The 14,528-nt window shown below is 40.2% G+C and overlaps 2 protein-coding genes across 2 annotated transcripts; one reads left to right on the forward strand and one right to left on the reverse strand.

Moving 5' to 3' along the window:
- Positions 1-1,227: 1,227 nt before the first annotated feature.
- On the forward strand, positions 1,228-7,253 carry cog8 (component of oligomeric golgi complex 8). The gene is made up of 5 exons (XM_007889308.2): positions 1,228-1,319; positions 2,597-3,254; positions 3,787-4,605; positions 5,083-5,251; positions 5,421-7,253. The coding sequence occupies exons 1-5, from the start codon at positions 1,228-1,230 to the stop codon at positions 5,744-5,746; spliced, it is 2,064 nt and encodes a 687-aa protein (XP_007887499.2). The 3' UTR covers positions 5,747-7,253.
- A 72-nt stretch (positions 7,254-7,325) lies between these two features.
- nob1 (NIN1 (RPN12) binding protein 1 homolog) lies at positions 7,326-14,279 on the reverse strand. The gene is made up of 9 exons (XM_007889310.1): positions 14,187-14,279; positions 11,921-12,053; positions 11,526-11,659; positions 10,887-10,958; positions 10,383-10,553; positions 9,926-10,156; positions 9,105-9,202; positions 8,283-8,427; positions 7,326-8,036 (listed from the first exon to the last, which is right to left on the reverse strand). The coding sequence occupies exons 1-9, from the start codon at positions 14,253-14,255 to the stop codon at positions 7,767-7,769; spliced, it is 1,323 nt and encodes a 440-aa protein (XP_007887501.1). The 5' UTR covers positions 14,256-14,279; the 3' UTR covers positions 7,326-7,766.
- Positions 14,280-14,528: the final 249 nt, after the last annotated feature.

The raw sequence follows: 14,528 nt of genomic DNA on the forward strand, positions 1-14,528 counted from the left end.
TGATATGAAAGTGCTTGACACCAATACTAGGTGCCTGAAATAGAAAAGTGTACTATTTATCAGTGCTAACTTCCCTGAAGTCGACAAGCACACAATTCATCCCACCAATGATTCATCCTCATCCATAAATAATAATAATAATAATCCTTGCATTTGATGTAGCGCTTTTCACGTCGGGAGGACGTCCCAAAGCGCTTCACAGAACACACTGTAAAGTGAATTGACTGTATATTTGTGGGCGAACGCAGCAGCCAATTGCGCACAGCAATGTCCCACAAACAGTCATGGATTGAAAATGACCAATTTATTATTGTTTTTTTTTTTGGTTTTGGAGGGATTATTATTAGGCTCTGTGTGGAGTAAGGAAACTTGCCCAAGGTTTCGCCCTGGAATTGAACTCGGCTCACTCGCTTGCAAAGCGAGTGCTCTAACCACTGAGCTACAGGACTCCATAGACAGCCACATACACATAAACGATGGTATTTACCAGTTGAAGAAGTGAGGAACTGGCAGAGAGTAATCCAAAGAATAAAATCCATGTGAAATCAGCTGCAAGCTTAATCTCTGCTTTCAAAACACTTCAGCTAATTCAAAGGGTTACAGGCTTTCAATGCAATAACCCTTATTTCTACATTCATCACAGAAATTCAACATTTGTTTTCTTGCCTGCCACTTTGTGAAATTGTCTTGTTTTATCTTCGGGGCAAGTTCTCATCAGCCCGTGGGATAGGAGAAAACAAGACTTCCCACTCTGAAAACAAAGGATAAAAAATGATATGAATAATAATTATAATAATCCTTGCATTTGATTTAGCGCCTTATCATGATGTTGAGATGTCTCAGAGCGCTTCACAACATATACTGTAAAGTGAATTGACTGTATATTTTGTGGGTAAAATGCGGCAGCCAATATATTCTGCGGATACAAATTTTTAGCTGAACAAATATTGAGCAAACAATATTTCCACAGTACAATATTTTAGAAGTAAAACTTCTAGGGAGGAATCCACACTATTTATCAAAAATAGAGAGAAGGATTCCCCTATGCGCAATTGGCTGCTTTGTTTCACCCACAAATTTACAGTCAATTCACTCTACAGTATATTCTGTGAAGCATTTAAGACGTCTAGAAGACGTGAAAAGCGCTGTGTCAAATGCAAGGATTATTATTAGCAGTAATAGTAGTATTATAACCTATCCTTGTCCTATTATTCTTCACCTCTAACAATGTCCCTAGATCAAGGAATAGTACAGGTTCCATGCCCCTGCCACAGTGTGTTCCTGAACTTCAGCTACATTAGAGTTTACAGCAAGCAGATGTATGTGTTGGGCTTTTTTTCTCTCTCCCTCATTTGTTAATTATACAGTATTTTCTGTTTGGATAGTGTTATTGGAGAAGTTATGATGTTCTGAGATTTCAGCTGTGTTGCTGTTAGGTCTGTGCCCTTTAATTTGGCAGGCTTTGGAAGGGTAGAGATAGCCACCTTGTGGACACCAATTTCACTTTGATTTCACTTAAAATCAACAGAAGTGTACTGTAGTGCCTTCAACAAGTTATACTAATCACATTATTAGTCATCTCTGCACTCAGTGTGATTTCACCATCCCTCACTCCCCCCCACCCCGCCATTGCTACCACAGATTCTGATGTCAATCATCTTAATTATCAATTAGAATTTGGTTTTCTACGCGTCTCATTGTAAGTTCTCATTTAGTTCCAATGGAAATTAACCTGTACTTCAATCCTCAGGATCATGAAATGGCTGTAGCGTTTTCAAGGTGGCTTAATTCGCTCAGATAATCAAGCAGACTTTCTGGAATAAATTTTAAAATGTGATGTTCAGAGATTTTTTCACGAATTTGAGTACAAGATATATTTTTCGAACAAGTGAACCTCATACATCACTGATTTTTAGCATCATACCTCCTGCTTTATCCAACAGAATTATATTTCGCAGAATTATATGTTGTGATATGCAGCCCAGAGTGGTTTTGGGAACGGTGTAAGAAAAGGTCTTGAAAGGGGGTGGGGGGGGGGGGGGGGGGGGGGCGGTGATGGGAAATGAGTCGAGTGTAACAATCTCTGATACCAGTAGCTTCCTCCTCATTCTGTCCACGTTACGGAGAGCGTCTCACTGGACGTGGCGACGGATCATCACAATATCTGCCGGGAAAACGACGGAGCTCACTCTCACCGTATGTGCGCCTGCGACTGAACACGATTAAGTACTTCTGAATACAGTGATCATCAATAATAATCCTTGCATTTGATATAGCGCTTTTCACGTCGGGAGGACGTCCCAAAGCGCTTCACAGAACACACTGTAAAGTGAATTGACTGTATATTTGTGGGCGAACGCGGCAGCCAATTGCTCACAGCAGTGTCCCACAAACAGTCGTGGATTGAAAATGACCAATTTATTATTGTTTTTGGTTTTGGAGGGATTATTATTAGGCTCTGTGTGGAGTAAGGAAACTTGCCCAAGGTTTCGCCCTCTGCCTGGAATTGAACCCAGGTCTCTCGCTTGCAAAGCGAGTGCACTAACCACTGAGCTACAGGACTCGACAGGACTTTGCGTACACCCTGTGCCACCAGAACACGCCCAATTGGGCTCGAACCCGCCCAATCTGGTCACGTGGCCTCCGAGCGGCCGGCTGGCTTCCCGGTCGAGTTTCCGGTCGGGACCGGAAGTCGCGGTCCCTTTACCAAGATGGCGGCCGCGGGGATCGACGTGGAGGACGAGAGCATCCTGGCGTCGATTTTCAAGGATTCCTTTCCCGACAACTGGAGGGAGAACCCCGACTTCACGCTGTACTTGTCGGAGCTCAGCTCGTACGGCGTGGACAAGCTGAGCCGCGAGCCCGAGAGGCTGGCCGAGGAGCGGGCCCAGATCCTGCAGCAGACCCAGGAGTTGGCCTTCTCCAACTACAAGACCTTCATCAAGACGGCCGAGTGCACCAAGGAGATCTACCGCGACTTCGGCCTGGTGGAGACCCACGTCTCCCGGGCCCTGGAGAAGCTGCCGGGCCTGAGCGAGAAATGCAGGCAGTTCATGCAGGAGACGGAGGCCACGGGAGCCAGCAGGAGGATGAACAGCCTGACCCTGAACCGTCACACCGAGATCCTGGAGATCCTGGAGATCCCGCAGCTCATGGACACCTGCGTTAGGAACGGCTACTACGAGGAAGCCCTGGAGCTCGCTTCCTATGTCAAGAGGCTGGAGAAGAAGTACTCCTCCATACCTGTTATACAGGTGCTGGTTTTTCTCCCGAATGCTACTTGGATGTTTAGATGATGATAATGATAATGATGATAATAATGATAATAATGATGATCATCAAAAAAGATAGTAATCCTCGAATTTGAGAAAGCGCCTTATCAAACTGTTGAGACGTCTCAAAGCGCTTCACGGGATGTATTGTCAAGTAGATTGGACTGTGGATTTTGTGGGCGAAACGCGACCGCCAATTGCGCACAGCAGTGCACCCACAAACAAAAAAAGATGCAGTTGGGTTGCCTCTGGCTCCGTGTACAATTCTACACATCGTTTTATCTGGTTTATATAATGTTGTGATATGCAACGCGGACAAATTTCACTTGATCGGTTAGAAATTGCTGTGGTAGCGAATGTTGACAATATGGATTCTGGGACTGTGTGGTACCTAGGTTTACACAAGCAGATTGTACTCTCCGATATTAATTTGATCAGAGAAGAGCAGATTAGATCTTTATTGTACATTATGCACTTTAACCCTCCTAATACTTTTATTACATGTCTCACACAGGGGATAGTAACTGAAGTGCGTTCATCTGCGCAGCTGATGTTGAACCAACTCATCCAGCAGCTCCGCACCAATGTGCAACTTCCTGCTTGTTTGCGGGTCATAGGCTATTTGAGGAGAATGGACGTGTTCACTGAAGCAGAATTAAGAATAAAGTTCCTTCAAGCCCGAGATACCTGGTTAAAGTCTATCCTTGGCGCCATATCAGAGAATGATCCTTACTTCCACATAACTAAAACGATTGAGGCTTGCCGTGTCCATCTGTTTGACATTATCACTCAGTACCGTGCTATTTTCTCAGACGAGGATCCGTTGTTGCTTTCCAATGATCAAGCTGTGAATGAAAGTGCAATTTTTCATGGCTGGGTGGTACAGAAGATGTCTGAGTTTCTTCAGAAGCTGGAATTGGATCTTCAGAGGGGTGTGGGAACCCGCTTAGATTCATTGCTGGGCCAGTGCATGTACTTTGGACTTTCCTTTAGTCGTGTAGGTGCGGATTTTCGTGGACAGCTTGCTCCTATGTTTCAGAGGGTTGCAATAAACGCCTTTTCGAAATCTGTGCAGGAAGCAATAGAGAGGTTTCAGGAAGACATGAATCTGTACACGCTAATCTCTGCCCCATCCGTGCTGGGGAGCACAATCGCAGCGACAGTTTCAACCAGTCAACCAAATACTCTCCATCCTCCAATGATGCTTCTGGACTTCCCACCACTGGCTTGCTTTCTGAACAACATTTTATCGGCCTTCAATGATCTCCGTCTCTGCTGTCCCATAGCTCTTGCACAGGAAGTAACCCTGTGTTTGGAAGATTCACTTGTGAAGGTATTTCAGCGACTTGCTCAGTCCTAGAATATATAGCATTCCTGATACCAGCAAATAAGTTAATAACTAAATAACTAAATGCCAAACCACTTAGTATTGATTTCATACGCACAACATAGTGGGTATTATAGTTAGTGTAATTACTACAACAATTCCCTTCATCCTAGAACCTTGATTTAATGTACAATTTTGCTAAATGGTTGGCTGTTCACCTATACACCGGCAGAAAAATCACAAATTTAATTAACAGTTTTAAGTTAGTGAACTATGCAATTGAATAGATTTTTGTAGCAATAAATTTACATTTATTCTGTGTATTTGGGAGATACAAAGGAAAAATTTCATTGAACTATCTTGTTGTGGTAACTAGTGAAGCATATAACTCCTACCCTCCCAGTTAGAGAGTGATGTAAAGGTCTGAATAGGCTATCCCCCAAAATGCTCAAATCACATTTTGCTAATTATTTTGGTTTCCAGATAACAAAATTGATCTTGTCTTTTCATCGAGCTGAGGAAACTGCTTTCAGTGAAAAAGAGCGGGAGTTATTTGTCCAGTTCTGTGCTACCTTCACTGAAGACCTCATCCCATATCTGAACCGATGTTTACAAGTGCTTTTCCCACCAACACAAGTTGCACAGATCCTTGGTAATAAGTTAGCTATATTCCATACTATTTAAACTTCTGTTTTAATGTATTTGATGCATGTTTTCCTTCAATAGATGCACTTGATCTATTCTATGTCTTGTGACTTGGATGCTGCATGTCATCTATTATCTTACCTCAACATGTTTCGCAAACTTTCTGTTATCGGCAGGTGTTCCTCCAACTCGGATTCACAAATATGGCTCTATTGGGTACATCAACCTAGATTTTGTTCAAGAATCGCTTGCTTTTATCCTGCCAAAGAAGGAAATTCTAATTTCAAGCAAGACTAACTTTGATGGTGAGGTGGTACAGACACCGTCCACTGAAGTGTTGGCAAGCACTGGACTAGAGACTGAAGCTAAAGCCGAGAAGCTTAACGAACAACAGCCGGCAGAGTTATCCTCATCTGTACTCAGCATTGAAGCAGAAGTGACCGAGAGTAAACAACACACAGCCAGCGAGGAATCAGAGTATTGCGTCAATAGTCATTTATGATCTGCATTTGTAACATAGTTTTTTTTAATTCAAAAATTTGACTACGGGTATACAGATTCCATTATTTAATGCAATGAATGAATGAATGAACAGCTGACAAATGCTTCATTTTTTTCTGACTCATTGAACTTGGGAACTCTAAATAAGGTTATTTCTGTATCAGGTCTGCCAAATGTGCAACCGTTTGATGTAACAAAGCATTTTAAGCTTGGTACCACACTTTGCTCTGATACATTTGACCCTGTGTACGTACATACACTTTCATCAATGCAGTTTGCAAAATAGAGGGGAAATCGTATTCCAGCCAATTTTGACATACAATTGCGATTTCAGCAACTAGTTTCGCTTTTTGGTGATATCTCAAAATATTCACTTCTGAAATCTTTCAACTTTTGGTGTTCATGTTACGATAGAAAATCTAAAGGGAATTTGACTGTCCAGGCTATGGTTCTATGAATTGACACTGTTAACACATGCACACATCTACTAAATTCAATCTACTTTCATTCCCTCGGATTATCAAGTTAGCTGGTTACTAACAAGAAATCTAATGAACTACAAATTTGTCATTACACAACAGACATAAAATTGTGTTCTCAAATTGAAAAAAACACCATTATTTACTGGATTATTGGATATTTTTCCTTTTAGATTATGGGTTAATTTCTTTTTCTAAAACACACACACAATATTTTACTTTATATATTGGAACTTAAATTCTGTAAACTTATTTTAACAACTATCACAGATCAGAAATTACAGAAAATTCAGAGAGTTAATTCTAGAATGCTTCCATCTGTCAATTGGATGTTTGTTAAAGTACAAATTATTCCTGTTATTTGACAGTTTTTGTGAAATAAAATGCTTTAATAAAACATTTTTAATCACTTAATCTCAAAAATCTGGGGTCAAGATGCTGGGAGAAATAATTATTGAGTTAAATAAACACTTTCAGTGCTCATATGTAAATGGCAGGTTTCATATATAAGTAACCCTTATTAGTTGCTGTATGTAGACACTGCTGTGCAGCTTAACGCTCTCCTGTTGCTATAATGAAACAGAATTAAGTGAGCACTAATACTCAGCAAGAAGCATAAATGATTGCGGAAATCATTAAAAAATGATGAGTTGCAGAACACTGCAGAAAATTGTAATCATATTTTTGGTTTATTTTTGACTAGTTAAGTTTGTGCTTCAATTATTAGAACAAAAATAGTGCACTTGCTGTTCTGCAAAAGTAGGCATGTTCCACTGCATTTTTTTTACACAAAATTAAGACAATCCAGGGATAAGCGTGTGAAAAGTGAAGCACACCTTGCTCTTTGTGCATGTTTTTGTATCCACCAAATTTGGGGGGTGAATCATCCAAATCAGATAAATTTGGTAAACCACTTTAAGATAAACTATCTATTAAATGTCACTAATTAAAGGTACTTTTAATCAAATGAAATTATGTGGTCAATGAGAACTGATTTAACCAGTGAATTGACTGAAGCAACAAACAAATAAATGTTTTAAGGTTAAAACTGCAGATTAATGTATTTTCCTACATAACATTTTTTAAAAAAAGGACCACAAGTTTGTTTAGTCATTTTATTCATTTTTAGTGAATATCAGTGTAAATGTATTCACGTTTGTACATGACATTTTTAAAATGCAACCCAGAGTCTTCTGAAGTAATTATATAGATGAAAAGTTATTTAAGAGACAGCTAAAATGCTTTAAGATAAGACTATCTATTTGGAGCAGACAAAGCGCTTCAAGTCCAGCCTTCGCCATCAGCACAATAAATATACCCTTTTCATAAAGCACAAGTAGATGCAAGATAACTAGCTTCAGAGCAGCTGGGTCAGGTACCAGGTTAATCATATGTCTTGAGCTGTTAAAGCAGACATTCAATAATAAACTTCCATAGCTCTCACTGTCTCTGCATATTTAATACATAAATAGTTTTATAAAATACACTTCTTTCATCAAAAAGCCTTTGTGAGGTACCGAAAATACTAGGTTGCAATTTTTTTTATTTCTTCTTAACAAATTTTTTCGTCGCAGCATTTGGGTTCATTCTCTGCCTTCCAGCTCCAAAGCTGTTGTCCCGAATGTTTAGTTGAGCTGCTCTGCTATTGATGTCATTATCAACAAATGGGGAAGCATTGGCGCTGTAATTTGGGTCAAAGACATTGGTCTTCTTTCTTGCTTTTCTGGAGAGACGTTGCTGAGGAAAGTTCTGATCTTCAGTCAAGAATGGATTACGAGCGTGCTTCCCACCTTGTGGTAATGGGAGAGAATGCTGGTGGGAGAAACACATGAAATCGCCATATTTTTATGTGTATGTGAAATAATGGCATGTACTGGGCTAAACACTGAAGACATAAATTGTTTTTATAATTAGACAAACTAAATTTGTAACAGGATTTTCTCAAGATATCATTTAGCGTAGATAGACAATAGGCACGGCAGCAGGAAATCTGTGAAAATAACAGTTACTAAAAGCTCTTTGCATTTAAATTTCGATAAAACAGAACAGCAACCTCACCCTCAATCCTCGTGGGTTTAGGACCTTAGGGTTCTTGGACAAGTGCATGCAAAGGCTTCCGTCCTCATTCACAGTCACTGCGACCTTCTTCAACGTCTTGTTGCCACAGTTTGGACAGAATACCTTGGTCATGTTGGTAGTGGTCCTAATTAAAACAGCAATCAGTTCTCTAGACAAAGTTGGATTCCAATTTTTTGTGTGTCTTTTAAATTAGGAACATAGGAAAACAGGAACCGATGGAGGCTATTCATCCTATCGAGTATGCTTCACAAATCTATTTTTCTTAGTACATCTTTTAATCCGAATAACCCACCCCTTTTCATCAAACCCCTTAAGATCTCTAACCCAAGTATCTTCCTTTAAAACAACCTATTCCACTTCCATAGCATTCTTGGTCAGAATTATTTGTAAGTTTAGTGAATTCAAAAGTTCCAAAACTTTCCAGTGGAATCTGAAATTTTTTGAAAATTTTAAATGAACTGATTAACAACTTATTATGTGTCCTGATCACTCTAAATTTAATGTGTGGTGAGATGAGGTGCCAGCACTAACAGTTTCCCTGGCAGAAAGTGCACATAGGTGAACAATTCAAGCATATGAACAGGGTTTCCAGCAAGTAAACCCTATAAACACACTATCTTGGTGAAGTGACTGCAAAGTGACTGCACTAGATCAGAGTGCAGGAAGCAAGGGCCCTACAGAAGCCTCTTGATTTTAGCTAATTGTCATTATGATTTTACATTTTGTAAATGTTCCAGTATATATTACAACTTTCACATAAAGTAGAACATCTTAAAAAGCTTGAAAGTGAATAATACTTACTTGAAACATGCATGACAGCGAAGAATGTAATTCCTAGCTTGTCGTATAAGCATTCCATTTACTGAAATCACGTGAAGCCTCATCTGAATAAGGACATTCTAAGGAGGGACAATTCTAGTCATTTGTGATGCCACAATGTGCACTAAGAAAAGCCAAAATACACACATGTTCAATGATATGGGTTTGTAGATATTACATGCATCATCAGATGTAGATTAGTATTCCTAGGAAGTGACATTAGCACATTCTAGTCATACTATACATGGAAAACTACGCTTAATGTGCCTAAGAGATTAAAATCAGCCACAGTAGAAAGGATTCTCTTAACAACGATGGTTTGTGATTTATGGTCAATATACTGTAAAGAGCAGATAAGTAAAGATATTAACACAAGTGGGGGAAGATACAAATTGTGATTTCAACAATAAAAATAAATTGATAACATGAATGCAGAAATATGTAGAGGTACTTTGGACACACTTTAGACCGGAGTACGAGAGTATGAAAAGCTCATAGCGTTGAGAAATAAACAAAATAAATTTAGATTTAACAGCTGCCAGATTATGGAACAGATCATCATGTTGCTCATAAATATTGATTTGAGTGAACATTCAACAAAGAATTGGATCCATATCATATTCAGCTGATAGTACAGAAATACATGAACTGGTCTACAACAAAAGGAAATGGCCAAACCAGACTGTGACAAGGAGACAAAAGATCTCCCCAGTTCTGGAGAAGCTCTTCTTTATTCTTAGAAATAAAAAAAGCTTGTTCAACAAATTGTGTTTTTTTTCAAAAATAAAAAATACTGCATCTACCTGCATGGCAAAATCGGTAGTGATACAACCAACTTTGACATTTGCCGCTACTTCAGGAGAACCCACACCCTGGCATAGCTGATGGATGTTACTAGGGGTTATCCATCCACCACCATCATCATCATCGTCGGCATCATCTTCATCATCACCATCATCTTCCTCACCCAGTTCTTTCTGATCTTGATCTGCACCCAATTGTCTCTCTCCAGAAATGCAGGAAGCCTGCAGCTTCTGTGAAGTAAAGCAGATTAGTACATCCACGTCTAAGAGACACTCAATGGAGCTGACACTGGGGAAAAGGGGATGACACTAATAAAGCAAACTAGATTTCACTGGTCCAAAAGGATAATAGTTTCTGCCTCCAAACCTTGAAATTGTTTAATACTCTTTTAGTATTTAGTACAGATTTCATAGATTTGCTAAACTAAATAACAGGATTAAAAGGTACATTGCTTACCAGGATATCTAGCAGATCTGCTTCAATATTTGGGAGTGGACATCTCCAAAACTGAAAGCTGTTGAATTTAGATGCCAACTGCTCATTGGCACGTTTTTTGTTGGTGGAATCAGAAGCTGAATCTGAATATACTGCACCATCTCGCTTTGGGTAGTCTTTCTCTAGTCGTTGCTGTACGAAAGTAATATTATTTTGTGATACATTGCACTAAAGCAAAACTCACATTCTAATTTACATGTGTCATATTGTTGATATAAGGTTTTTTTTGATGAACAAAGTATCAGCATACAAAAGACAAGACAAATCTGTTTTTGGGAAATGAAATGCAAATGATTGTTACTAGTCATGTATGATCTATATTGATCTACACTTTGATAACTAAAATAGTGGAAAATTTAGTGTGCATGAAATCTACTGAAAAACAGCGCTCTCTTGTTTGTTTGAAACAGGTTTTGAATCAATTCTTGAATGTAAACTCTGTACATTTGAACTATAAATATTTACCTTAGATGGTAAGTGGAAGCCAACAACATTGACTGGAGCCTCTGGGTGTTGCAATGTGCTATTTACTTGAATCTAACAAAGAACAAGAACAAAGTGCATTTTACACAATCAACAGTGATTTGATTTATTTATAAACATGTTTGTTAAACACATCCTGTAACTCAAACACCAGAACTAGATAAGTGGTAATATATATGTCTGTTCTGATATAATATATATGTATATAAAAATAGAATTCATCAATAGTGAAGGATAATTCTCAGTGTAGCACTAAGCCATATAGTCTGGAAGGGCACTAGATAGAATGTCACAGTTAGCTGATCTCTACCAAGGAGCAAAAGGATATTCAGAAACTCCGTATTTTATAGAGGAAAAAAATCAGTCAGGATTCCAGCTCCTGATTGATATCGAGTAACCATACTGGAAGAGGACATGATTGGTGCTCAGCTGAGATATTCCCACAACAAATAGTTAGGCATGGAGTTTGATAGTTTGGGGGACAAGAGAACACTCAATGTCAGTGGAACCATACTTCAATAAGAAACAGTACTTTTTCTAGAAATAAAAGGGAAAATGGAATATATAAAATAGAATAAAATGTTTAAATATTCAACAAAAGATCAAGTTTTCATGACTTACATTTCGTTCTGGTTCTTTCTTCAAATGGTCTGATCCCACAAATTCTGTCTCAAGCTGACAGGTCAGTGCCAAGACTTTAATGTCAGTCGCAGAGAGACTGGGATAGTCTCCAGTTTTCTTGGAAAACTCAGTCACTATAATGAACAATTAAAAATAAATTTTCAATCCAGGCACCTTTCATCTAGATCTAAATGTTTGTAACTTAAGAGAATTCTAGTTAAAAACACAATGGCACGTATTAAAAAAATTAATACTCCATAGTTCAAAGAAATGTAAATATTTTCTTTGAGTAAATCAATCACCATCCATTTTTGATTATAAAAATAAATCAGGATTTTAAAATGTCCATCTTAACTCTAAACCAGTTTCATTATTTAAGTAAAAAATAAGCCCACCTTGTCGGATATATTCTGGGAATGGTTCTTTGAAAGTAAGTTGGTATGGTAATACTGCCAGTCTCCGTTTAGTTTCCTTATCCCTTATTTCATTTACAACTTCCTTCAACGTGTAGATATTTTTTCCAATCTCCTGAAAATCACCACAAAGGTTATCAAAAGCTGTAATGTAAAACCCTTTTTTTAAAATCCCCAAACAAATTGTAAATTTTTTATATAATTCCCTTGAACACATCAAACATACTGGAGAGTGGGAAATTCTCTCAAAACGCATACATTAGATCTGCTTTCTGCAAGCAACAATACTCATCTCAGGATGAAATGGAAAGCATGTGACCAGAAAAAAATCACAATTTGGAAATAACTACATAGGTTTTGCCCAAGTTGTCACATACCTAGTACTGGCATTTTTCAGCCACTCAGCACCGGTTCTTTCTATCTTCATATATATATATACTAATAAAACGACAATGTCTGTCTGTCTGTCTGTCTGTCTGTCTGCGTGCCCTTCAAGAAGGATCTCAATAACCGATTGACACGATTTATACCTCATCGGAAAGGTCTTGCATCTGGGAGTGACATGGGCTTATTTGTTTTCAGGTTATCTCCTATCGTTCATGAGTTATGATCTAAAAGGTATTCTCAGTTTTTCGCTGCAGTTACACCTGGTGGCCGCTGAGTAAAAGTGGCGCTGTGGCACCGTGCAGTTACACCTGGTGGCCTTGCCAGCTGACCGTGGCGCTGTGGCATTCTGAGTCACAGAGCACGCATGTAGCCAAGGGGCAGCGGGAATAAAATAAAGAACACAGACGAAGCTAAGTCGCGGCAACAACAACAACACATTTACACTTTTAAAGCGCCTTTCACGTCGGGAGGACGTCCCAGTGATTATAAATTATACATTTATATTTGCCATAAAGATGCCTAAGCGAAAATCAAACCTTTCAAGGATAAGTAAATGTGCCCGTCTGTTTGTCAATCTACATTCCCTGTTGGATTCTTTGGTTGCAAGTGTAGCTGCAACAGGTACAAATATAAATAATAATAATAATAATCCTTGCATTTGATACAGTGCTTTTCACGTCTTCTAGACATCTCAGAGCACTTTACAGAATAGACTGTAAAGTGAATTGACTGTATATTTGTGCACAGCAGTGTCCCACAAACAGTCGTGGATTGAAGTGACCAATTTATTATTGTTTTTTTCTTGAGGGATTATATCAGGCGTGTGGAGTAAGGAAACTTGACAAAGGTTTGGCCCTGCCGGGAATCCAACCCAGGTTTCTCGCTTGCGAGGCAAGTATTCTAACCACTGAGCTACAGGACTCCTAGTTATATACTAACTAGTTATATACTAACTAGGCTCCTAGACTCCTAGCTAGTTTTATATATATATAATGAATATATAGTTATATATAATATAATGAATGAATGAATGAATGAATGCAAGATTATTTTGCTTGGAATTACGTGTAAAGACTTTGATTTAACATTTCCAACATTCTTACCCTGAAGTGAACGAGGTCTGATCGGTTCACAAATTTCGCTTACGACACTCGGCCCGACTCGTCAGGGTCTCACTCACGTTACGCGGAAAAATCATACACTGAATTCGCTTCACAGCAGCTCTCTGAAGCCCACTGAGACGTCTCAACGACGCGCGATAAGGCGCCATATCCAATGCAAGGATCTGCTTTAATGATAATAATAATAATCCTCGCGTTGGATATTGGGCTTTTCGCGTCGGGAGGACGTCCCGAAGCGCTTCACAGAACACACTGGAAAGTGCATCGACTGTATACATTTGTGGGCGAACGCGGCGGCCGATTGCGCGCACAGCAGCGTCCCCGCAGACAGCCGTGGATCGAAAATGACCAATTTATTATTGATTTTGTTGGGGGAGGGATTGTTATTATTATTATTATTATTATTATACTGAACTTCTGGCTCGTTTCGTTTCGCTCAAGTCTGCGAAATATAAACAACCTCTTGGGGATTGATTGGTTCGTTTCACTCGGACCGTGACCGTCGGTGATGCTGTGGGGCTCTGAGCCCGAAGGTGGAAAGGCACTGAGAAGGGCCTCATTGCCTTTCTCGCTGTGAACTTAACACCGTTGGAAAAGCCGACAGAGGAGCCGCGGCGGCGGTGGCTCACACCGTCAGGATCCGCACCGGTGATAAAACCGTTAAAAATATATAGCGATACGGAGATATCCCAAAGTCTGGCAGTCGCCCCGCGGGGTTCCCGGCGTTTCGTTTCACTCACCTGCAGCGGCGCGTTCTTCAAGAAAGCTCCGGCGTCCGCCACGACGTGATCCACCGCGCCGGCCGCCATCTTGGGTGCAGGAGGCGGCCAATCAGCAGCGCTGGTGACCAGGTCACGTGACGTCGGGCGGACGCTCGCGCGGAGGCTTCTGTCAACTGCTGACGGTCTACACTCCCCCCTCACCCCCCCCCCCCCCCCCCCCCCCCCCCCCCCACTCCCCCCCCCCCCCCCCCCCCCCCCCCCCCCCCCCCCCCCACTCCCCTCACCCCCCCCACTCCCCCCTCACCCCCCCACTCCCCCCACTCCCCTCACCCCCCCCCACTCCCCCCACCCCCCCCCCCC

Source organism: Callorhinchus milii, unplaced genomic scaffold, assembly GCF_018977255.1.
Source record: "Callorhinchus milii isolate IMCB2004 unplaced genomic scaffold, IMCB_Cmil_1.0 Scaffold14, whole genome shotgun sequence".
In the NCBI taxonomy this organism is placed as follows: Eukaryota; Metazoa; Chordata; class Chondrichthyes; order Chimaeriformes; family Callorhinchidae; genus Callorhinchus; species Callorhinchus milii.

Bases quoted from the DNA above. Each gene is read 5' to 3' on its own strand.
- cog8 (XM_007889308.2), top strand. From the start codon at position 1,228: ATGTCCCTAGATCAAGGAATAGTACAGGTTCCATGCCCCTGCCACAGT. The intron at 4,606-5,082 runs GTATTTCAGCGA...TTTGGTTTCCAG, and splicing joins TGGAAGATTCACTTGTGAAG to ATAACAAAATTGATCTTGTC. The intron at 5,252-5,420 runs GTAATAAGTTAG...TGTTATCGGCAG, and splicing joins ACAAGTTGCACAGATCCTTG to GTGTTCCTCCAACTCGGATT.
- nob1 (XM_007889310.1), bottom strand. From the start codon at position 14,255: ATGGCGGCCGGCGCGGTGGATCACGTCGTGGCGGACGCCGGAGCTTTC. The intron at 12,054-14,186 runs GTGAGTGAAACG...GGTGATTTTCAG, and splicing joins TGAAGAACGCGCCGCTGCAG to GAGATTGGAAAAAATATCTA. The intron at 11,660-11,920 runs GTGGGCTTATTT...TGTTCATTATAG, and splicing joins CCCAGAATATATCCGACAAG to TGACTGAGTTTTCCAAGAAA.